The sequence below is a fragment of the Echeneis naucrates genome, chromosome 22, assembly GCF_900963305.1.
Source record: "Echeneis naucrates chromosome 22, fEcheNa1.1, whole genome shotgun sequence".
NCBI lineage: Eukaryota > Metazoa > Chordata > Actinopteri > Carangiformes > Echeneidae > Echeneis > Echeneis naucrates.
The window spans coordinates 8,004,020-8,029,562 of NC_042532.1; the positions used below are offsets into that span (position 1 = coordinate 8,004,020).

General features: G+C 42.1%; 1 protein-coding gene across 5 annotated transcripts in view; it reads left to right on the forward strand.

Moving 5' to 3' along the window:
• tiam2a (TIAM Rac1 associated GEF 2a) overlaps window positions 1-25,543 on the forward strand; it is an 84,337-nt gene that overhangs the window by 29,120 nt on the left and 29,674 nt on the right. For 4 of the 5 annotated variants that reach the window (XM_029493893.1, XM_029493894.1, XM_029493895.1 and 1 more), the window contains exons 2-10: window positions 9,130-9,224; window positions 10,132-11,307; window positions 11,389-11,415; window positions 14,194-14,647; window positions 15,194-15,366; window positions 16,266-16,490; window positions 19,717-19,902; window positions 20,253-20,396; window positions 23,942-23,998. In XM_029493893.1, coding sequence (XP_029349753.1) covers window positions 10,138-11,307; window positions 11,389-11,415; window positions 14,194-14,647; window positions 15,194-15,366; window positions 16,266-16,490; window positions 19,717-19,902; window positions 20,253-20,396; window positions 23,942-23,998 — 2,436 coding nt within the window. In that variant the 5' untranslated portion in view covers window positions 9,130-9,224; window positions 10,132-10,137. The remainder of the gene's footprint in view (window positions 1-9,129; window positions 9,225-10,131; window positions 11,308-11,388; window positions 11,416-14,193; window positions 14,648-15,193; window positions 15,367-16,265; window positions 16,491-19,716; window positions 19,903-20,252; window positions 20,397-23,941; window positions 23,999-25,543) is intronic. The other variant, XM_029493896.1, reaches the window with a different exon arrangement.

A 25,543-nucleotide genomic window follows, 5' to 3' on the forward strand; every position in this document is an offset into this window, starting at 1 on the left:
AGCATGTGCCAGCTTAGCAGGTGTGTGTGTTGCTCATGCGTTAGTGTGTGTCTGTTGGGGCAAAGCCAGACTTGGTTGTTTGCCCTACTGCCCCAGATAGAGTTGTATTCACCAGCTGCACGCCATTTTGTTTCAAAGGTACAACTTTTGTCATGCAAGTTCACACCTGCCACACTTGATGAATCAATTTCTGCTTCCTCCCTGTCCTTTTTGTTTCCCTTTGCGCTCAGTTATTGATAATGCATGTATAGATCTATAGTTTTGGACATGTATGTGCATGCTCGATTAGTGTACATTCACTTTTCTACCTGCTCCCACATTCTCAGTGGCTCATTGTTTGGCTGAAACCTCTGGTGTGTGTGTGTGTGTGTGTGTGTGAGTGACCTCTAGCAGCTGGCTCTGTTTGATGGATATTGTACTACGATAGTCAATGATCACTGATGGATCACCTAAGGGAGGCTGGAGTGTGTCTCGCATGACTTCCTCGGTACACTACAGTGGCCATTGCTATGGTAATGAACAAGTGAGTTGAGGGTTGATTGTATTAATCACTAGAGCTCCCACCATGCAGCATGTGACAGATTATCCTGCAGTGCACAAAGGACAGCCACAGTCAATTCTGCTGGGAATAATACAGTTTGTGAACCAGTTTAATGCAGATATATTGTGCTGGCGTCTGCACTCATATGTACAGAATATCCAAGTGACTGTGAACCTTTTGCTGATGATACTTGAGATGCAAACCGACCTTCCTGAAGGTTAACAATTGATGTTGCTCTTTTCCCTTTTCTCCTCCACAAAGGCATTTTTCTTTCCCTATCTCCTGCTGTCGTAGGGATAATTTGGTATCTCTCCTTCCCCTTTGTTCAGGGAAGCTGTCGAGCTTTGCACCGTCCTGAGTTTGTGTTTGTTTTTGCAGCGGCCTCAGGGTCTCTTATCTGAAAAAACTCTGGTTCCACATGTTTCATATGTGCTGCCTATCACTCTTTTACCCTCACCTCCAGGTATTTTCTCTATAACTCTTAAAAGGCAACTTAAGGACTTGAGCTTTTCAGGCTTATGTGATAATAGGATGAAGCTGACCAAACAACTGGGTGAGCTGTTCTGCACAGATGTTGACGTCAGCTAGCTAATTTGTGTGAATATCAGTCAGTCTGAAAGCCAGATGCTGCCACTCTGGAATAAGGTCAAAGTACATGCTGCTTATGTGTGTGCGGGTGTGCATGAGTGTCTGTGTGACTTTCTTTCAACAATCTAACCCTCAACATGACCTTCCTCTGTCCATTAAGCTGCTTAATTAGCCGAGAAGCTAATGGAAAGCTAATTCGCACCTGCAGTCTCCCAGCTGTTTGATAGATCTTACACACTCATCATCTTTTTATGAGGGCTGTTACCTGTTCCTCTATTCGCCATATCGAACATGCACATTAAAGCAAAGGCTCACACTGTCTAGAGTACGTTGTTAGTCGCCGTCTCCTCTAAACAAAAGAATTTATGTATTTACACTTAATTTCTTGTTTTAGATTTTTATACCACTGCCAGCCGAAAGCAACCCCTTCAGTGCTGTCCTCTTAAACACACACAAAGAGCATGCATGTGTCCATATCCTGGTTAATTTAAAGTAGATGTTGGGCTGACAGGAGCTCAATGCTGTAAAAAATTAACTGAGCTGACAGCAGGGGAGGCTGGAAGAAAACAAAGATCTCACTGAATGAGACAACTGAGTGATGAGATGGAAGAGGAGACATTAAGGATGGATGGAGCAAGTGATAATCTTTGGATGAGTTGAATGTCTCAGAACATTAAAACTTTTAGATTTTGTGTTTTTTTTTTTTTTTTTTTAATTTTAGTTTTAAACCCTTTTCCATTTGCTGTAGGAGTATATATTTTATTTATTTATTTTAGTTCTTATTTCTTAAATGCAAAGATGTTCAGCAAAAGGATACATTTGCAGGGGAGTGGGAAAGACGATGACTGCCAAACACCAAACAAAAGGCTTGGCCTTTCACCCCAACTTAAAGCATCCCAGCTGAAGGAAATTCCATCAGTCTGCACCCTTAATTGCTTCGGCCCTTAGAGTTTGAATTTATAGTGAATTTCTAGACGCCAAATATATGAAATTGCTGTTTTTGAATAAGTCAGAATACTAATCTTTACTCCAATGAGCAATTATGATCAATTTATTTCCTCCCAATGGATGTTTCATTCACAAGTTGTTGCAGACTGCAGTCTCCAGTGAGCATGATAATCAATGGCATCAAACCACAAACGGCCTCCAGCCATGAGAGGGGCTCCATAATGCCATTCAGGAGAGACACGGGAAATATTAGTATGCCAACTGAAAACTCATATTTCTCCTTCCACTCCATTTGTCAGCCTGGTCCCATGAGCATCACATGACCAGTGTGAGTTTCCCATCAGATGGATTAGGGCAAGAAATTAGATTCAATGTGCTATAATTTATTGATTCTAGACAATAATCATATATTATAGAGAAAGTTAAGGTGCCTTCCTCTTGCAGTATAACACACTGTAAATGGAATACATCCATCTCTCCAGTCAGTTTGCTGCATATATGTAGAGCTAATTATTGCTATGGTTCCTCTTTTAAAAATGATCAAAATTCACACGAGTTGGGTCCCAATTCCCACTGCATAATAACACTGCAACATGCTAATGGATTCAAATAACAAGTGGCAAAAGTAGTGAAATTGCCTTTTAATGATTCCAATATCACTTTTTGACTTTATGTTCTTCATGTTAGCCATTATAAATGTTCTTTTAGGCCATAATCTGCTTTAACAGTTCACAAATTGGAGGAGAACATTTGTGTAAGGGATGTGGATTTTTCTTGCACTTCTGTTATTAAGCAGTTTGAGAACAAGGCCATCAGAGGCTATCTAAGCCTCGGTATCAGTGGGGGTTTGCTGGTCTTTGTGAGCATTCTCCCGAATAAAAGCAGTCCTGATAAAGCTGTGTCACTGCACACACAACAGAGAGGCAGTTATCTTCTCTGTGACATAATGTTGCTTATGTCTTTTTCCCTGTATTTCCTGTGTTGCACATATTCCTGACTAAACCACATGCCAGCAGAAGGTCACATCAGTATTTTGCTGAATTAGGTGATTATCCTGTAGTCCAATGTGACCCTCAGCGTCCAGGTTCAGGATTAGTTCAGAACATAAAGATGTCAGTGGAAATTAGGCTGCACTAGAATTGCCACAGAATTTGGGTATAGAGGGATTTCAGTTAGCTCTGGAGAGCTTGCGGGGACCTTAATTGATTAGTGTTCAGACCATTTGGTCGAGAGAAAATAAAACCAGCATTTGCTTTGTTTGAATATGCATCCCAACGGCCCTCCCTGCCCTGTCCCTTCCTTTTTTAATCCTCACTTTTTCTCATGCCTCCCAGTCTCTCTGTGCTTGTTGTTGACCAACCTTTTAGCTGCATCTATCCATAGCAGGACAAAGGGCTTTGAGGAGCTCGGAACTATTGTGTTAACAATGTTGTTTAGCTCTGGTGAATGCGCTCATATTGTGTTGTGGAGATGATGTCTCTATGTCAAGCAGCATACTATTCAACAGCTGCTCATCCAGTGTGGTATGGACATGACTTTGAATGGCTATTCAGACCAAGACAAATTTGTTAAGTATCCTAGTTGCACAAAGTCCATGCTTTTCACTTGTAAGAGGGCTTTGAAATGTCCCTGAACACTAATAACATTCATTCAGTTGCAGTAAAACAAAACTGACTCACAAGTCATCTTGGAGCAGCTTTTGGAGCAGTCTGTCACACTCTGTCCATTTCTGATGCTGTGTTGTGGTGTGGTTTTCTCAATGGGTCCAGTTTGACCATGTGACCACAATTATTTGAACCATAGACAAATGGAGGCATGCGTATGTTTGCAGACTGATGGTGGCTTCGAATTTGGACTGTCTGGATAAGGCTTAGTCAGAACAGTTGTTTTAATTTAGTTATGCTCAAGATGAAATGCAAATGTGGCTCCTCCGGCCCCTAGGAACTTAAAACAGAGCAGCCATGTCACTTACTCTGTTTCCTCTTTGGCCCCTGCTCTTTTTCACACCAAGCCTCTGTCTTTCCTCACTGGAATTTTATTCCCTGGGTCACATTTACAAATGCGCGCACACACACACACACACACACTCTTATACTGTCTCCCCAGTGGTCTCCCTCTGGGGTCATTGTGGTATTTTGGGTCAGACAAGAGCCCCAGTCATTGCGCCCTACCCACTGCCTCCCAGGCAGCGCTGCAGCCATTACACGCCAGCTCGTCTTAGCCAGCAATGGAAAACCGCCTTGGCTGTAACAATCCTTGTATCCTCCTCTTAGCCAACGGAAAAGGAGAATATAGGAAAAACAACACTGGAGTAGTGGAGCCTTTTTTTTTTTTGCAGTGGAGGGTAATGGATGAGTGCTATAAAAAATCCTCACTTCTCATTCTGAGAGACCTCTTCTGTTGAGAACTTTTCACTTTTTCCTCCCTGTTCTCTGGCTTTTCCGCTTGGCACTCCGTTACCCTGGGTTACCCTGGGATGATTGTAATTTGCTGCTGCTACGAAGCCGGGAGGGAGTTTCCACGTGTCCTCCAGTGTGTCTGGGTGTGAGTCAGATGCAGAGTGTGTGCGTGCGTTGCTTTAAGACTCAACGAGTCTTCATGGGGAGAATCCACTTTGCGATCAGAGAACAGCAGCTAGATTTCTCCCTCTCAAGCTCTTCAAAGAGCTTCTAGATTAAAGCTTTGGCCACTGAGGTAAGAGAAGCTGTGTGCTCTGTTTTATCTTTCCCTTCCTTTGTTTCTACAATTTACTCCAAGAATAGGAGGTTGGGGTGAAGAGGTTACACTGCGTTTTTGGTTGTTGAGATGTGCAGTTGTGGGTTACACTGCGCTTGCATGTGAGTGCTGCTTAATTTTTCCACCTGTATCTATCACATAGCAGTTTGTGTTTTAGTTTTTATCTTAGCCACCTGAATGAACAAAGTCACCATTTAAAATCTCAGACTTCACTTTTGCTGCACTGTGTTTCAAGGTTGTCAGCGTTTTGCATGCTTAAGGAACCCAACCACCTTGTCTAAACCTTGTATCTCATGTTAAAGCTGCTGGGTGTCTTCTCTGTCAGGACTCATTGTACACATTCTGAAAACAAATTTAGTTTCCTTGGCATCACTCTGGAATGGCAGTAGAATACATGTATAAATCATTCAGAAGGCTGCCATGTCATTTTTGGTCAAGAGCCAGGCACTGAGCCTCTAAATGTATTCTGAAAAAAATCTGAAAGACACTTAACAAGTACTTTGATGGATGTTTGGTGGCTTTGGCTGAATCCACCACACAGTAATATAGGCTTTCAGCAAGTGATTCATAGATACACATTTCTCCTCGTAAGAAAACCTCTGCAGGATACTTTAAATCTGCTTCATCGGACAAAAACGCAGCAGGAATCTGAACGTTGGGTACAATATCACCGTTTTCTCTTCCTCTTCACTTGCTGTTTTTCATCTCTTAGTTGATTATCTTTTATAAGTTTGAATTAAAGTTCTGTTTGAAAAGAAAGAATCTTCTAGCACTCTGCTCCTTTAAGAGCTCAGTTGTCGTAGTGCCAGAGGAAAGTGATAATCAACAAGTCCCACGGGCTGTGATTTAACAGGAGGAAGGCAGTGTGACTGTGTTAACAGCCACTACCAATAACAAATGACCTCATCATTTCTAGATCAGAAGCTAATAATTCAAAAGCATGCTTGTCGGTACTTTAATTTGTATGAGGTTACACACACATATTTGGCCACTTCACTTGTCATCTGCATTGTTAATTTATCACGTCTTCAATACTGAAAGTACTCACATACTCATGAAACAGTGGAGCTACATTTCTTTCAGGGTGGAGTAGGTTAAAAAACTACACTAATGGCATCATGCTATTTCTGTTTGGGTAGCTCCCCAGGGAATCACTTGTTGTTTCATTCCCTAACCCACCCTGGCTGAGCAATTTCTTCCTTTGTTTCTCAAGTTTAGATTCAAGGACACAAGGGTCATAACTGCAAACATAGTTTCCCAGATGCTGCGTTTGCGACGGAGATGTTGTTGCTTCTGCTCCACATATGTGTCGCGGTTGTCATGAAGGAAAAAGACAGTTACCTTCTTGACACCTCATGTACCTACTGTGTTTATGCTATGTCAAGGTGTGGTTCATTCTTCAACATTATCCCGGACTCCAGACCCAAGAAACAACCAGTGCCAGACTAAACATGGAGCTTATGTGGGAGTCACCCAGGGGCAGCACAGGAAGAATGCCAGGTCATGGGGTGTGTTGAGGAGCGATGAGGTGGCAGTGGTCCCTTGTCCTCTGAGCAGATGGCCTGTAGGAAACCTATTGACAAGAACAGAGGTTTTAAGGGGAAGAGGGGAGTGCTCAGACTAGTTTGCAGCTAAAAGGAAGACTTGTCTTGTTGTTTTCCCAAAACAACCACACAATACTCCAGTTGAACTTGCAGCAGAAGGCGAATCTGTGTGCTTTAAGTTTGTGTGTAGGCAGGCACGCCTTAGAGCCTTTCATGCCCACAGCCCTGTGCTCCATGAATAAACTTGTGACAAGTTCGACATCCGCTTTATACTGACTGCTGTTGTTGTTAGCAGCTGCTTTTTTGGTCTTTATTCCGTTGTTTAGCTTCTCTCCATCCATATAGTTACATTTAAAAAATTTTACCTTCACTTTTTCATGATTGTTAGTCATTTACTATGTGCGATATGGACAAAAATGCATGTCCCGATATAGGTAATTTTATATCCTGATATATATATATTTTTTTTTCTTAAAATCATATACACACATGGAATGAATGGTAATTTGTCTTATCTTTTCTTCTTTTTTTGATAAAACACTGTTTATATATAGAGGGACAACACAGTTAAAGCACAATTTAAAAAAAAATAATCAATAAATATCAAATGGACGAATACAATTCAAAATATCAGTTTTCAAGTAATGCGTATCTCAGTTAGATGTATTTTTTTTAAGTCTAGTTTTTATTGCATTTTAATGCTGTCTCTGTACGCGTCTTCATGCTGTGTCTGTAAATGATAAAAAAGCAAACCAAAGCAAAGCCAAACAAGTTCTGGTTCCCCCTTTTCAGTACTTCCTCTTTTGGTTCTGTTGGTTCTGTTTCCACTGTGCTGTCCGCCTCTGATGGGTGATGTATGAATGCTAACACAAAGCAGCAGCGTTGCTGTACTTACATTAGCTGAGCTAACCCAGTAACCCAGACGTTAAAATTACGATTGTACAGTAGAGGATTATATCATATGGTAGACATGTTTATATTTACATCGCAATATCGCACAGCACTAATTGCTAGGCTCACTGCAAACTGTTAATTCTGTTAGAAGTGGGAGGGGCCAGGAGGCATAGGCATTGCGAGGGTTTTAGGCATGAAATGTGCAATGGGTATTTGGAAGTGCATCAGAAAATATGCTGGTTTTCCAACAGATATCTAGTGGTACAGCAACCAAGTGTAGCTGTCCATGAGTCCCAGCAAATCTAGCACTACAAAGCAGGGAATTATTAATTTGATAATAGCCTGAATAGCTTGAATAAGTTGAAGTTCATTTAGATATCAATGCTTCTTGTATTCAATGTCCTCCCCCTCTGGTTTGTCTCCTTCACTCATGGCAAAAGAGGCAAGTGTTCATCTTCTGGTTTATTACCGGGCTTGCATATCTCCAGCCTAGTTTCCACTGCTCTTTCAAATGTTGTGTGTTCACATTTAGAGAATAATTTCCTTGTGTTACTTTTGGCTCGTACTTGCACTTTGGCATTTAGTGCCAGATGCATTTTACACTTGTATTGTTGAGGTCCCTTGAAATTTCCTTCTCACCTTCATCTATTAAACACCCTCTTTTACAGTAGTCAGTTTATTGAACCAGCACTCACTAATCTCACCTCATAGTCAAAGCGCATTGAAGCAGATAAACTCTTAATTCTGCAGATCACTTAATCCTGAAGGTTAGGGCTTTTGGCAGTTGCCTGTTTACACTGTGGCCTTGTGCATGGTGTATGTGTGCTGTGAGGTTTAGAGGTGTTAACATCATTTAAAAGCCTTCTTTCAATGCAAGTGGGTTACATTACACTTACATTTCAAGAGTCTCACTGCTTCTCAGAAGATGTGCGGTGCCCCTGCAAGAACGCTGCTCTGCCGTTTCTGGTTTTGGATCCTGCCCCTGACAAATTTGGCGGTGACGAGAGAAAATAAAGGGAGCAAGCTGGGTTTAAAAATAAACAGACAGGCAAACTGTTGCAGGCTTTCAGAAACTTTCCCAACCCTGATCAAAGACGACGTCATTTACTTGTGGGGAGGTGGAAAAATGTGACTAATGTTTGGCTTGGATGCCTGATTGAAGAGAGTTAAATTTGGGGGGGTGGAGTGAATTTTTAAACGAGTCATACAGAAGCGCCAGAGTGGCACTACGTTATTCCACTGCACTTCACTGTCTCCTTCAATGCAAATGTGTTCTTTGGACCTGTTTGAGTTTTTCAGAGGAAATGTTTTCATATCTGGGATATTGGCTGTATTTTTATTTTTTTATTTTTTTTGCTTCCTACTTTAAGACACACAAAGAAGCTAAATTCTGTATCAGCATTGGCTTTGTTAAGATAAGATAAGATAAGATAGACTTTATTAATCCCTTGGGAGGTCTCCGTCAGGGAAATTATTGTTCCAGCAGGTACAGCACCGACAAGAACAGTAAAAGAAAGCACACAGTTTGAAATATATAAACAACAAATGTACAACCATAAATATTCAGTTTTTTTTTTTTAGTGTCCCATCTTCTCCAATCCCTCTTTCTTCCTGCTACTCCTCCCCCTCCCACCTAGTGCAGAGTTATACAGTTTTATTGCTCGGGGGACAAAGGAGTCTTTGAATCTGTTGGTTGTTTATCCCAGTGAGAAGCATGTAGGGCCGCCTACCAAACACCGTCCTCCAAATGTTGGGGATTAGGATCTGCTCTTTATCTGGCACACCTGTTATCAAACATGGAGCTCATTACATGAAATAAATTACAGTGCTGTGGAAAGAGACTGTAGCACTAACTCAACTTCTCCATGTGTGTTTTAGATAAGCCAGATGACGAAGGAATGACTTTGTTTTGAGAAATGAGGTGGAGAGAGCCGTGCATAGGCGCTCCAATCTGAGACAAGACTTTCAGACAGGTGAGTCTGCAAAAGAGGAAACCGTTTAGCAAATATTTTTTTAACAGATATTATGTTTTGATGGAATCTTTATTGGGGCTTGCACGAAATGAGCATCATCCCTAATGTCAAGTGCCAGCAGTGCACAACACAGGTTTTTTTTGGTTATGTTTTGATATACATGTTTTATATATGTAATGTCCTTTTTTTTTTTTTTTTTTTTTACAGCATCTTCTACTAGGACTATTATAGTTAGTTATCCCTTGTACATGTTCTAGAGCAATTTGTTTTAGTTCCTAATCTTCTTGGTGTGCTAATTCAATGACTTGAAGACTGTTAAAGGCATTGTACTTACCTGAACCTATTATGTAATCCCATAACAGACAGCCATAGCTTCTTATGGGCAGCAATGTCGTCAACAGTTGACATGGTAAAGCGTCAACCCTGTAATGAAATATCTGCCTGGTCATGGCTCGCCATGTTGTGGACAGTCTGGAAGTGATTTAACATTGTCCTGGAATCTGTCACACTTAACATCCATGACAGCCTAAAGCCTATTCATCTGACTTTTTTTTCAACAAAGAATAGAGGAATGTAGTAAAGTAAGTGGGGTTGGACCAGATGGGACAGAACTTCATATAACTATTCTCGTTGGAAAGCATAAGGAAGATGTTACAGCTGCTGCCATTCCACTCTGGAAATGGCCACTGCAAATTAATGATTATGTGTGTGGGGCATGGTTTTATGAGAGTGTAGCCATTATTGTTCATTAGCAGTATGTTATTTTAACCTCTGTTCTGGCTTTGTCATATTATCATATAATATGTAAATATTACTACCTTATGTCTGTGTAACCATGAATGATTTTACAGCACAATTCCATAACTTTATAACTATGTGACTTTGTTTCTTTTTCTGTTTCTTCCAGGCAGAGATGGGAAATTCAGAGAGCCAGTACAGTATTCAGGGCCCTAAAGGCACCAGCTTTAGCTTCCCTGGGAAACAGAAGCCATATTCACTGAAACTCCGCTCGGCCAGAGACGATGCTTTGTCACCCCATACATGGTGGAAAAGTGCTCCAGTAGGCTCAGGATACAAGGCCAGATGTGTTGGCCGTGGCTGTTTATCCCCCGCAAAAAGCAGACAGCCGTACTCCGCTCGGCACTATGATTATGTCTCCAAAGGAGTGAGAGGCAGCCCGAATGAACATCACTGGCGTCGGTCCCCAGGATGTGGTATACGAAAGCGTCATGTGTCAGAGGAGTATGAAGATAATCCGTATGGGGTGGAGCTCAATGGGCACACCCTGAATGGACACAGGGATGGGCATGAGGCTTTAGAGGAACAGAGCAGCCCTCGAGTGGTGATCAAGAAGGATGGAAGCCTCAGGGTGGAGTTCACCAACACCTCAGGAAACCCCCTCCTCTTGGATGAGGCTTCTGGCCCTGTACAACTTCTCAAGTTTTCACCTAACCTGGAGTCTGCCTCCACTCCCAGCCTGCCTGGTTCTAGCGGTAGTAGGCAGGAAGGCCACTGCAGTGGACCGCCACCGGCCTCCACCTCCTCTACGGCCAGAACCAGCAAGGGCAGTTCACTGAGCTCTGATGGCTCATGGTATGATTCCCCTTGGGGACAGAGCACAGAGCTATGTGAACAAGATCAACCCTGCTCTGTTAGCAGGCCACTAGTTCACTCCCCCGTCCACCAGCTCCACTCATTCATTGAACAATCTCCTCCTGTGTCTATCACAGACTTCTACAGGGACTCCACAATGGCTGCTACTTTTCCTACAGCTAGGGACCTCTCCTCTCAGTTACATGAACCAGGCCAGAGGCCCCAGCGCGCCTCCTTTGTATCTGTTCTGGATATGCACTTGGAAGAAGAATGCCCTGAGGTTCGGCAGTACTCATCATACACCCTGCCCTGTCGCAGGCCAAAAGCCAACACCATGAGCGACGACCTAGAGCAGTGCCCTGACCAGGAGCAGCCACAGGAGCAGGATGCGCCAGATTTTGTCTTCCATAAGAAAGACTCCATCAAAAACCGCATTAGGCGCTTCAGTGACTGGACAGGCAGCCTCAGCCGTAAGAAAAGAAAGTCTCATGTAAGTTTAGATGAATTTGGATGTCCCATTGATGTATTCCCTTGCTAAACATTCTTTGATGATATCCTTTATTGCTCACAGGGTTCACACAGGGATCTTATCACCATGGTATGTAAAACATTAGGTATCATAGATGTGATGTTTGTAGTGGCACCATAATGTATACACTCCTAATTTCACTAGACAGTAGATAGATGTTTTACTTTATTGGGCTCATTTGTAGTTCCCTCATTACTGAACTTCAAATAACAGCTTATGAAACAGGAGAGTGCCACAGCAACAGCCAGGCACAAACAGTTTTGTGTCTGTCGAGGTTTATTTGATCATGAGCCACAGCGGTGGTCCTGGCACGGCCAGTGACCAACCACCGTCCTGTGGTCTTTAGCACCACAACACCAGCTGTCTGAGGACAGGGCACAGTGGGGCAGCACAAAATGAAATTTGTCAAGGAACCAGCACCAGGTCTTGTTCTTTTTATGATGGCGGAACAAAGACAAGAGGTGCTACCTATTACAGTGTAAGAGATGGATGATTCTCCGAGGATGAGAAGTCAGGAGCTGGCGTACAGATGCCATTGTGATTGTATCAGGGTGCGTACATTGGAAGTATTACACTGATTGTTTGACTGCTGTTCATTGTGTAGTTTTCATAGTTTTCAGGGAAATGCTTGTGTTGGCTATAAGGTTGTTAATGTAACTGAATGGGGTTCATTGTGATTTTAGGCATAGTGGACATTAGCCTAAGATTAGCACTTAATTAGAAAAAGGTTTCATTTGAACTTAGGGCTGATCAATGTGTGTCGAAATGAAAGAATGGGTCAGGTTCTGCTGAGCACCACGAACATATGAGAGACAGAGCAGCTGAAACATAGATAAACGTTAGACCAGTAGTAAAATGACACTTGTACTATACTGGCATGGGTCAAAGGAGAGGTTGGAAATAACACAATAACCCAAATGCACGTGTTAAGAGCCATGTGATTTCATCCTACAACCACTACATTCTTAATAGCTTTAATTTGACTTTGAAAATATGTTCAAGCAGATCCTAAGCTTGTGTCCCTCTGTCTTTTCAGCTTGAAAGCAGTTGTTTCTGCATTAATTCGTTTAGCTTTGCTTTGTAACAGTTTTAAGAACACTGCCAAGAGAATAACTATAAGCCTCTGTGAGGTTCTGTTCGAGAGAAACTAAATCCTAGCTGAAGATTTAACTCCACCTCCCCTTTAATGTTAATTAATGACTTAAAGTTGTTCTGGCTGTTGTGAAGTGCAGATTTTCTTGGCTCACCCCGTGATCCCTGTCGAGTAAATCTGCTAATTCAGTCAGCTAGGTCTGGCAACAAACCTAAAGACTGAACATAACAATTGTTGTGGCGTTTTCCTCTGAGAATTTGTGAGATTCTCTTTTTGCTTAAATAGCAGATAACACTTTATGAAATATGAGACGCTTTGCCTTGACAATGTCACCTGAGTCTATCTGCCTACCACATTGACTGCTCCACAGCTTTCACTTTACATTAGTGATGTCTGACTCTAAATCTTCTGCTTGCCATCATGGCTTGCTAATCTATGTCCATGTGTGGGCCAGTTTTGGGGGCACAGCTTCACTTAAAGCTTTGTTTCCCTCTCCAGTTATAAGGCTCATAGAAAGCTGGTTTAGCTTGTAGAAAATCCTTAAAACTTTATAAATGAGGTGTGGTTAATCAAAGAAAATATCAGTTGCCAGCTTCAGCTACTGATGACAGATTAAAAACAGGGCTGTTTTGAGAGACATTTCTTGGAAGACTAAATTTACATTAAAGCTCAAGGGAAATTCAGACAAATAAAAATAATCCAAAAAAAGAAAGTGTTTACACCTGGGATTCTTTTTTTAAAGCAACTGACAAGGTCTGAAGCTAATTTACATTGTTCAGTGAGATCCTTGGAGCAAGTATTTGGACTAAATTTCTTCTGTTCTTTGGGGGCTATTGTGCTGACTGCCATTCCACTGTGGTATATATCTGTAAGAGCTGGTCATAGTACCTCCTTTCAGCAGTTCAACCTAAATCAGCAGCACCCCAGCTCTGGTTCTGCTTCACCTGGGCTCCAGGGGCCTGTTGAGGAGTTAAAGGTCACCCTCTGACCCTGATGCCAAAGACCAAGAACCTGCTTGTAATGAAAGGCAGCTGGGAAAGGGTGAGGGAGGGAATAGATAAACTAGGGCAAAAGAAAGAAAAAAGATGTTCTTCCAGTTACACAAAACAAATATGTTGTATTTCTTGGTGCCAATTGAGCAGAATTGACAAAATATTATCCTTCAATGAACTCAATGCATTTTTGGAGAAGACATGGCTGAGCCAGGCACATGAACAAGCAACAACATCGAAGCTCTGTGACAACAGCACATACAGCCTGTCTGCATCTGGAGAGTTCTTCACTCAGTTGCCAAGGGCAATCGATGCAGCAGTCTTGTCAAGAGTACGTAAGCTGTCATTAGGCAAATGCAATTCCATCAAGTGTTCATTTGGAGAATTGGGAAGCATCAGCAGCCCTCAGATGACTTGAAATTGTCTTAGCCTGAAGGGACCCAACCTCCCAGGTGCCATCACAGGATATTTGTCCCACTTTCTTAGCCTTGCAAAAGATTTAGATTTGGAGAATGAAGTGCAGACTTTGAAGTAAGTTTGAGTGGTTTGACAATTTTTTTTCCCGGCAAGTTTCTCTTGCAATGTTGAAGTGCCTCTAGGCTAACCGAAAAAAAGTTTGATTTTGAGCTCACAGTGCCTGCTATGTACATATAAGTGTGCATATACAGTAGCAGTCTCTCTCCCATTCAAATGAATGATGTCATGAGGGTCTTTTCTCCCATCGCCACACTCATCAGGCCACTGTCTTTTGTGCCTTATCAGGAAACCAGGTACAAGGACCTGAGCGATGCATTTGACAGTGGAGTCGATGGCCTTACAGCAGACACCAGCTCCCCCTCCCAGGTCTCCAGTCTCCTCTGGTTCTCTGGAGCATCAAGGGCCCAGTCTTCTGGAGCTATTCACCAAACAACCAGCGATGCCCTCCGCCAAAACATTTATGAAAATTTCATGAGAGAGTTGGAGACGGGCACTGGACAGGAAGGAGAGGGAGGGGGCGAGAAAAGAGATCCATCCACTGGCACTGAGGGAGGGGAGAGCAGCAGCGAGTCAGCAGAGGGCTCCCTGGAGCAGCTGGACCTACTGTTTGAGAAGGAGCAAGGTGTGGTCAGACGGGCAGGCTGGCTGTGTTTTAAACCCCTTGTCACACTGCACAAGGACAGAAAGCTGGAGCTGGTGACCCGTCGCAAGTGGAAGCAATACTGGGTGACTCTCAAAGGTGAGCTTCGGTATTTGGATGGAGGAGGTTCACTTTAAGGTTTCTTTTACTTTTCAAGATTTTTCTTTTAACAGTAGTTTTAACATCTTAACATGGCTACCTCAGCTGTGACACCACAGTTGACAATTAAGTTTTTGTCCTTCCATCCTTGACCCCAACCCTAAAGGCTTCTGAGCCCAATAGTGTGTTTCCGAACATTGCTTTCAGTTATTTAATTAACATACTTGTTGTAAGTTACCAAGAAAAGAAGCAAGGACAACATTATTTATTTATGTTTTTACGATTCCAAGTGGCCTTGGGGATTATGTAAAAAGTCTGTACCTTTTATCTTTCAGCGCTGCTGCAAATATCCCAGTTGTGCTGAACCTAATTTCTTAGATGTTTTCACAAGGACATTTTGTCTGGAAAACATTAACAGCTGTAAATCCTCCTGACTGATAAATATTATAGAAACTCAACTTGATGATTTATACTTAGTTTCTGCATCACTTACTAATGTGTCTATCTCTTTGTCTTTGTGTCTTTATCTCCACTACGTCCTTTTAGGATGTACTTTGTTGTTTTATGAGACTTATGGTAAAGGTTCTCCAGAACATGAGCTGTCACCTCGCTATGCTCTCTTGGCGGAGGACAGCATTGTTCAGGCCGTTCCTGAACATCCCAAAAAAGAGAATGTCTTCTGCCTCAGCAACTCATATGGCGACGTCTACCTCTTTCAGGTAAAACACAAAACGCTGAACAGTTGACACAGTTCTCCAAATGACATTCAACCTCCAATGCAGCTCACTGGAAAAGTTTAATCATTGAAATATCCTGGGCATGTATGTCTGGCATTATAAACATTGAAATGACATTAGCAAATGTTTGCACGTGGAAGTAACATTTTGATGTGTTGATATGGTAACAAATAGAAATATACCAGCATGTTTGCACAGTGCACAGTGTATCCATATAGTTGAATTATGCCAGATGCACTTTCCTTTGTCTTGAGTAAAGCGTATGAAGTTACCAATTTTGGCCCATGGTTGCCCAAATTCCTCAGCTAAGGGGTCCAAGAGATGATCTAATTTACTGTTGTACTTGCTCACCTACATTTACGGTACCAAAGTCATGAAGTCTGGCTCTTTCCGTGCAGCTTCCACTGAAGATCTACTCAAGATAGTTTAGTTTCAAGGTAGTTTTCTCAATGTCATTAGGACATTTGTTAAATTGATAGATAGCACCTGAGTTTAATCCTTTTTTTCCACTGACGTGAACTGATGAGCTTTGAGTCATTCTGATTCACAACGGGGCTTCACAAATGATGTTGAATCAGGGATCGTAAATTGGAAAGGGTTCACAGGGAAATGCATGTTTGATTTCAGCAACAGTTACAGCAACATGAATTAACCTGTGCTTTTTCATAGACTGTTAATCCAAGTTTGTTTTATTGATCAATTAAAGCCCAGCTCAACACCCAATGATCTTATTATGATATATGAGTACATAGCACATTAGCAGTGCCTTAGCAATTCAAGAACATTTATAGGGGTTTAGATATCTGTATCCAGCTTGTAAAGATGCTGTTGTCCTTATAACTTCATCAAATCTCATTCCTTGTCCCTCTCTGCCATTTCAGGCCAGCAACCAGACTGACCTGGAAAACTGGGTGACAGCAATCCACTCTGCCAGTGCTTCGCTGCTGGCCAAGCGCCAGGGGAAGGAGGACACAGTACGCCTGCTGCGGAGCCAGGTCCGAGGCCTGCTACAAAAGATCGACATGGACGGGAAGATGAAGAAGATGGCCGAGCTGCAGTTGACAGTGGTTAATGACTCAAAGAACCGCAGAGCTATTGAAAACCAGGTGAGGTATTAATGGTGACACCACTGTCACTGAGAATATTGAAAGCTGTTTAAACTGCATTATACAGTGCATGGCATTAGAATACATACTGCAGAAAATCTGCTGTACCCTTCCATTCTAGTGGCACATCAGCTCTTCAGAATTTGATTTGCAGACTTTAATGTTTGTCATTGTTCTGCACAACACATGTAGCAACCACATGATGTGCCCTAGTTAATTTGCCAGTTTTTTTTGTGACTGCAGTGACAGGCCTGTGCTTATTTTTCGTCTGTGGGTGGGTGAAATGGCCTAAATGCATCAGTCCCCAAAAGCATGACGAGGGGCCCAGGGGAGCAGCTTGCTTCCCTGAGCATCGGATTGGGATTCCAGATGTTTTCTGGTAATGGGCTCTCAACATGCATCATCCTCTTCCTCCTCCTCACAGCCTGGGGGAGAATCCCAAGCACCCTGCACCGTGCAGTAGCCCACATACAGCCGATCGCATACAAGTATTAAAAGCCCAAAACCTATAGTTTGGTGAGAAATACTTTTACTCATGCTTGTTGTGAAGTGTGGGTGAATCTGGCTGCTGTTTTATACATGAAACTCAGGTGGTCAGATGCTTAATGGGCCACTTGAAGCAATAAATGGAAATGTATACTTTCTGCATCTGTGCAGCCATATTTCAGTCATATATGTCAGTTTACACTGACTGCTTATGTGTTAGAAAAGAAAAATTAAAACTATCCCTGGGAGAGCTTATTTTCTTTAAGTACCCTGAGGGGAAACGCATGCTATTCTGAAGCTCCCAGCAGTAATGACGTGGACATGGAGACGTCACAGCCTGATTACCTGATTGACTGTTTGCTGAAATCTGGTTCCACTTGGCCAGTATGCCACTTCAGAGTAGACAAAGAGACAGACAGGGTTGGAGTCTATGGTAGGGTCAGAGGGGTACTGGACAGGACTCTGATACTGGCGCCCAGAGTCTGATGATAGATTTAAGGTTTTGGTGGAGTTGTCTAGCACCAACAGGGCACTACTTTGATGTCCCCACCCACCCCCAACCATGTCTACTGAAATCAGTGCCAGTAGACATCTTTTGAAGTTTCCCTTCACCTCCCCTCCCCCCCCCCCCACACACACACACACAGCGATCATGTTGCATTGAAAGACTTGTTATGCATCTGGGCTTTTACAACGATTGGGCAGCAGATGTTAAAGAGGGCAAACAAGAAAAGATGAGAATCTGTTAAAAGAAATGGCTTATTTCTGCCGAGCTCAGTGACTCTGAAATAGATGTGAAAATGCGGTGCACACAGGCCAGATGGGCCCAAACACTCCTAACTTTTCACTAATGTTGGTTGATTGCCTCATTGCATTAATTTGAACTTGCTTAGACACATGGAGTAATAGAATGTATATCATCCATTAAATAAAAATTTTAATAAATTAAATTAAATATATATATTATTGATACATCTTGGTATGAATCATCAAGTAGAATTTTCTGTCCAGGACTGTATTTGAACATCCCTGACTGAAAAACAGATATTTGACTGTTTTCAAATTCATCCAGATGGCATGGAAATCAGAAGCATGCTAGGATCTTGTGTCATGATTATAAATAGACATGAGTTAATCCAAAACAGCATCTCTCCTAAATTTTCCTTCACTTTTTATGAAGGAGATTATCTGATTTACTCAGTAACACCTCCTTCCTCATCTAAAGTCTCTCACTGGAAGTCTGAAACACATCAGAGGATTTATCTACACGGTCTTTAAGTTCAGCTTCAGGAGAGTAATATGTGTATCAAACCTGCTGGTCAGGCGTTAGAGCTGTAATGTGATCTTGTGTATAAATGACATAAGGCCCACTGTATCATATTGTAATATTGTGTGTGTCCAACACAAAATGAGACCCAGCATTTGGAGGCAAACTCATCTGTTTCTTGTAACTTTTTGTGTGAGGCTAGGAATGTTTTCTGTAGCAGTAGCTGTTAATTGGGTAGTAATCATTGTCCGTAATAAAACCAATGTAACTTTTGTGTACCTCTGGTCGCCAGTCGCAATTACAGGATGATGTTGAACACTAAAAACTACTAGACCAGCTAAAGCTGCTGCAGTAAAACCTCTATATGTATAGAATTCAACAACATTGTGTTTTACACTTTTCTTTTTGTAAACTGCAAAATGGAGCACTTACTCTCTAAAATGCTATTCTGGCTTAAATGTTAGAATGTCCTGCTAAAGGGCCCGAAAAATCCATCCTGTATCAATCACTTAAGAGATTAAGTTTGATCTGGATACTGTCAATGCCTCACTTTTGTTTTAATCATTTAGTTATCGAACTGACTGACATATCAAAATACAAGGTCATATTTAACCAATGCCCGTAGACTTCAGCCAGCTGATCTCATAGTATGGAATGGGAGCAATGGTTGAATGTCACACACTGAAGAACTGTTAACCAAGGCCACCTGTACAACTGCATACAATGGGTTTTTCACGAGTTTAGCACATAACATAGCTCAGTATGGTCCCTTGGTGATTTCTGTGCAAGTTTCTTGTTTAACAAGTTAGAATTCCTTTAAGTCAAAGGTTCATAAAACACCACTCTCCAATCCCTCCTGTTTTTTTTTTTAAATAATGTTAATGAGACCTAATGGGACAACACCATAGGGTGCACTATTGTAAATGAAATCATAGTGCAGACGAGACCCATTAAAGTCAGTTGCTTAACTCCACTGTTCTCATTAAAACCAGTCTCCAGCCAACAAAATAAGCACATTCTCATAGCTTGGATACTGCAAACAGGGTTAGGAGGAAGGCAACTGTGAATTTAGTTTTTACACTGAGTGTGTGTTTGCATGGTGGAAGTTTAACGGGTGGTCTGTGCAATATCACTATCTTCTCTAGACTTACATAAAAATGGGCACTTAGATTTACTGCACAAGTGTTCATTCCTCTGCTAGATACACAGTGACCCTTCACTATCAAACACCCACCAATTAAGGCCCCTCTCCAACATCTGCAAGCAATTTCAGTTTGATGGAAAGGACTGAACTGACCCAAGATCTCTCTCCTTGATGCTGCCTTACTCCTCCCTCTCCCTCTCCTAGCTCACTCCATTACCCCCCCCCCCCCCACAATCTCTTTCCCCAGCTGCCACCCAAAAGCCTTCACCCAGTTCACACTGAAAACCGCTACCCAAACTACCAAAATCACTTTCTACTTTTTCTTTTAGATTCAGCAGTGGGAGCAGAATCTGGAGAGGTTTAACATGGATCTCTTCAGGATGCGATGTTACCTGGCCAGTCTACAGGGTGGAGAGCTGCCCAACCCAAAAAGCCTGCTCGCAATTGCCAGCCGCCCCACAAAATCCACCCTGGGACGCCTGGGGATCTTCTCTGTCTCCTCCTTCCATGCACTGGTGAGGAGCCACAGCACAGCCACTGAGAAAGGACAGAGAAAGAATGAGTCAAAAAAAATCACAGAAGCAGCAGTGTGTCCTTTTTTGGGTGCCTTTCTTTTTGAATGTCATACTTCATTTTTATTTACTTGATGACTGACAGTAACTTTTAAAATCTTTTGATCATTTGAGTCTTAAAAACAATAGCACTAACTCTCACTTTATGCCTTACTTTCAATAATAAACCTAATTAGGATTGTCCAATTTGATAGTTTTTTTGTTTGTTTGTTTGTTTTGTTTGTTTGTTTTGTTTGTTTGTTTTTTTGTTGGAGCTAACTGATCCTGGCTCTGATGTTGTGTAATCTTTTTAGATCTGTTCCAGAGATGAGGCCACACTCAGGAGGCGCTCATTATCCCTGACTTATAAACAGCGCAAGAGAGGTCTGTTCTCGTCACTCAAAGGTCTTGACAACCTTACAAAGAGAGGCAGGGACAAGAGGCCCTCTGCATCACAGGTATGACTGGAACATATGGACGGACAAAATATTTTTGGAAATACAAAACTCTGCGATTCTATGCTTAAAATCTTTTTTTCATAATAAGAATCTACAGGATGCGCCAAAGTGTTCCAACTTTTAAGTTGCAGCTGTTAAAATATTTATTATCTTCATATTCAATACCTCTAAACTTGTTTCAGGAGATGTATTCAAAAATTTTGATGCATATATGTAAAATGCTGCATTAACAATGCAGTGCTTGGTGTTTTTCTTTGTAGTCAAACACAGTTCAGCTTTCTTGCCTTAGGATACAGTTGTGCACTACATAGTTCTTTATTTAAGCTGTTGGAAATGTTGGTGTGCTTGGCAGCTACTTTCTTGTCTCAAATATTATAGTGTTCCGCCGCCAGGCCATTTTGAATTATCAGAAGATGGAAGCTTTTTTAATGTAACTTGTGGCAAGCCCTTGAGCTATTACTTCAGTCAAAAACACATATGGCAATGAGATGAAAGATTGCATTACAAACTCTATGTGCTTTCTTGTGAGCGTTGGAAGTCTGACAGCACCACTTAGACTTTGAGGTGACACTAACTAATCTGAACTGAATACAGTGAGTGATTAAACTTTTTAGTTGGTCAGGATCGGTTCATGTCTTATGCTGGATTGCCCACCTCCTTCAGCAATAGAGAAAACTACATGTACATAACATGAGCATTCAGAAGTTAGAATTGCAGTACATGAGCGTGCAAACCCACAGCATCTTTGGGATGAGAAGAACCTTGTTTTTATATTTACACTCTTAGTGCATATCATGAGTATTTGTAATTGTTGTTATTGCTTACGCACATGTACCATGTCTACGCTAACATGAAGGAAAGATTGTTACAGCCATGTTGTGTTTTCAGCCCATTTTCTCCCCTGAGGAGATTTTATTAATTAGAAGCAGATAAGCTCATGTCCCCCTTTTGCCTCCTGGTAAGTTTAAGTGCAAACCTCCCATCAACATAAACACAGGGGAGCATTCCTCATGCAGGTGCAGAGGAGGGGATTATAAATCCTCCCTGGTTTGTAATTATACTCATGCAGGCTGGTTATTTGTTGATACAGAAATCCACCACTCTGTACCCTAAAGGTGGCCCTGGAGAGCACTCTACTCCTGGTGGTCTATTTTAGGAAACGCCACAGGAACGGCTCATTTGCAGTCTTTTATGGACTTTCATTCATTAGTTGAGACTATGGGAAGGGAGACGAGAGCAGTTTTGATTAAAAACAGTCTACCATAATTTTTCTTAATTCTGCAATATCAATGTGAGAGGTCTTGTTTTAGAGCAGCCACAGCTTGCTCAGACCCAGTCATGTTCTTCACTCTGTGGGCTGTGGCTCTTGTCTGATCTCAAAATGTTCTCTGTCCTTTTCTACTTGCGCTTATTGAGCTGATCCTCCCCACCACCTGCTCAGGCACACTTACTTTGAGCATTTGCACACGTCTGTTAACAACTAGGTACGCGTATGTGAGTATTTTTTTGGGGTAACTCCAACCGGCCGGCCTAATGAAGACCAGTTACTTTTCACAGTGCAGAAGGCCGGGGCGGCGCTGGAGCACAAACATGAATTATTAAAAGCCATATGTGGTCGATGGCATTCCCCACCCGTTCTTCAGCCCCACAGTCATCAGCAGATGGTTGGTGTAAAGACGCAAAATATTAAACGGCTTCGCTTACTCTCCTCTTACAAACTCTTTTTAGTGCCTTTTTGGTCTTTTCTTCTTTACACAGTGACTAATAAGGAGCGGTTAATGGCTGTTTGTGCTCCAAGGGAGTTTCAGAGTGCTGGGTTTTCCTACACATCTGCTGTTTTTGTGTTTGGCTTTTTCTTTTTTTTTTTTGTGTTAGACAATTGTAGTGTTAATTCTGGTTCTGTTAATTCATTGTGGGAAATCCAGACTGCCATTTCAAGTGATATCATCAGCTCATTGGGTGATTTCTCATGTGGTACTGACAGGGCCACTGTTTTCCTGTAGAAAGATTTCGACAGCTGGGTCATCTCAGGAGCCAAACCCTTGTCCATGCACATAATCTGATGTTGCCTTCTCAGGTTCTCAGACTCTGCTTTTCTCCAAGATTTCCAAGATATTGTTTTACTCTTAACTTCTTTTTGCTCTGCTTTTATCCCTCTTCCTCCACCTCTAACCCACTTGCCATGTCCTCCCTCCTGACCCAGGCTTAACCTCTCCTTCAAACCCCTGGTCCTTACAGCCTAAACATCAGAGCGCTACCTGGTGGTCTTTCTCCCACAGTTTCCATCCTGACTCATCTGTGTTGACTAAGCCTAAATCCCATTTACCACTGCAGCATTGTGCTTGACAGCCTTTCTCCAAAGTCATGCCCCCCACCCCCCCACCTGCCTTGTTTTCTCGTCTCTCATCCATTTTAGCAGTGCTACGAATACAGTAAGGAACTGGTCAGAGTTGGCTGTGGGAAGTAGGCCAGAAAGGTCTCAGGATTTGTGGGAGAGTAAAGCTTTCTAAAATTAGTCAGTTTACGGTGAAGCAGCACTGTTTACAGCCACTTTATAAATGTACTGGGGAGGGAGAGTACTGTAGTCTGGTGATCAGAGGTCAGATGAGGGTTTTTACTACCATAACAGGAGCTCAAGTTTTTTTTCAAGATTTTTCTTGTTTTGTTTTTAAAGAAAAGTAATCCTGACCAATCCAGACTTGGAGCGACTATTACTTTTTTTTTTTTTTAAAGCATCTAAAAGGGAACAATTACATAAAATTAATCTTCAATCCTACTTAACCCTAACCCTAACCCAATACAAACACCTGTGAGATTGTTTTAGACCAATTTTGAGGGCAAGATGCCACATTTCTGTCACCAGCTATGCCCTCTATCATGTCTCTCCTGCCCGGTGACAAAGTATCTGAGCAAAAGCTTATAACTGCAGCCGATTTTAGTGAAGACCTGAGATACACCTTCACATAATCGATAGCTCTGTCACTGCTTTATTATAGAGTTGTTAAAGCCCTCTGAGGCTGCAGAGTCACCTCCAGCTCTGAGGCTTAGCCAGACACAACATGCCTTACAATCACAAGCGGGGGAGAGCGGCTACACACACACACACACACACACACACACACACACACACACACGCACAGGCACAGAGAGAGAGAGAAATGGATCATGAAGTAAAAGATTTTGACAGTGAAGGGTGGATGTAGAAATGGAGGGGGGTGGAGAGCTCATCCTCTTCTCATCTATAACTGGACTGTTTACCCCTTTCATCCCCCTGCTACACAGAAACCACTTTGTATCCATGTACCTCCTCTCCCCTCAGATACACAGACTGTATTTGCACTTTCGCACCTTCAAAGGCTACAGATCCGTCTGGAAGGGGTATCAAAGTGCTGCACTCACCATGCGTAGTTTTTAATTAACGACTTAATAACATGGTATGTGTCTAATATTGTGTTGCCAGAGTGGCTGGGCACTTAATCGCCTATGAGTCAGTCAGTGTGGTGCCCCTCTGTCTGCCGTCATGACCGTCTGTTTCTTGATTTCAGATTTTTGACAGCGATGCTGGGGGTCTAACTTATGCCCTGCCTCCCAGGAGCACTGAGGTGAGTCAAAGTGTACAGAAACGTTGTCCTCCGTTGTGGTTTCAGAATCTTTGATATGTCTTTAAAAAATTCCGGAGCCATCTGTGATATCCATCCCGTGGTACCATTTCAAAATTATCAATTTCAGCGTGAAGAAGCCATGGCAGAAACAGAAAGTCCGAGGTTGCTTGAAGCTTTAGTGTCAGTCATGGCTGATAGTAGGCTGTGTTAAGATATTTTTAAAACATGATGTGTGTGTGTGTGTGTGTGTGTGTGTGTGTGTGTGTGAGCATGTCAGCCTGTGTACAGATTTTTATTTTTTATTTTTTTGGGGGGGGGGGGTCCAGTCTGTAGGTGTCCATAAAATGGAGACAGCATAGCAGAAAAGATTTTTGTAGCAGCGGAGCTGATTCACACCGTAACTGAATTGATTGAGGTTGTTGGATTGAAGTGTTGGAAGTGTGTTGAGTGAACGTGTGTACGTTACTGGTTATATGCCCACATCAAGGAAGGGTCACTCTGAAGCTTTGGTTCCAAACTGTGCTGTCCTCAAGCTTTCACATCTTTTTGTCCTCTCAGTTGGCCATTTTCATGTACTACATCAGCAAATAGGCGCGTGCATAATGCGCCGATTCTCTTCAGGATAATTTGGCTTGACTCTCATTACATTTCAGAAATATTTCCCAGGTTGCAATGAGCCAGAATTATCCACAAGAAACAGTTTCACATTTTATGAAATTTCCTCTCTGCCTGAGTCAGATGAGAGAATTGACATCATTCATGTCTGGCAGTTAAGTACAAAGCTACAGCCTGCAGCACAGTCCTGGTATGGTTCTGTACAGTAGTATAACTCTCCAGCAACACCACTGAACTTCATTGGCTAACATGCCGCATCTAGTCTGTTGTCTTGTCATCATGTCCATCGAGAAGTGAAACAACAATTTGATATTTGATCGTGGATATGTAGGGCTATCACTCTATTGAATTTCTCAAATAGGTCCCAACAGGTGAATAGAATAGTAAAAAGACATCAAACTATTTCTTTAACGGAAAACAATTTCCTTGACAAATCTTTCTACAGACAAGCCATTTCAGCCATTAACCAAAAATATTCCAATTGAAGATGTTCCTCCACTGCGCGTCTGTTGCATCCTCCATTTGAAAAGGGAGCACAAAAAATATGTGAAAGGAAGCTACAATGTTTGCATTTCTGTACAGGTATCTGTAACAAAACATCTTTTATCAATATATATTTTGCCTTTCAAACAAAAAGTCCCCAAAGCTGTCGGGGAAGAATGTGCGTACTGCTGACAGATGTGAATAATTAGCCAAGACCAGGATGGGCGTTATGAAGATCACTGCTGTCAAGGATTCAAATGATTTATAGTGCAAGTCTGTGGTGAACGCAACGACTGCTCCCATTAAGTGTTTAAAAATGGATTCAGAACAGGAAATGGTTTGGGGAAACAATAATGGCCTTCATTGGGTTCGTGCTTCAATTTTGCTGCTAATGTAGCGGCTTCCCCTCACTGGTATGCTTGGACCGCTGCTCGATTTGGACGTGAA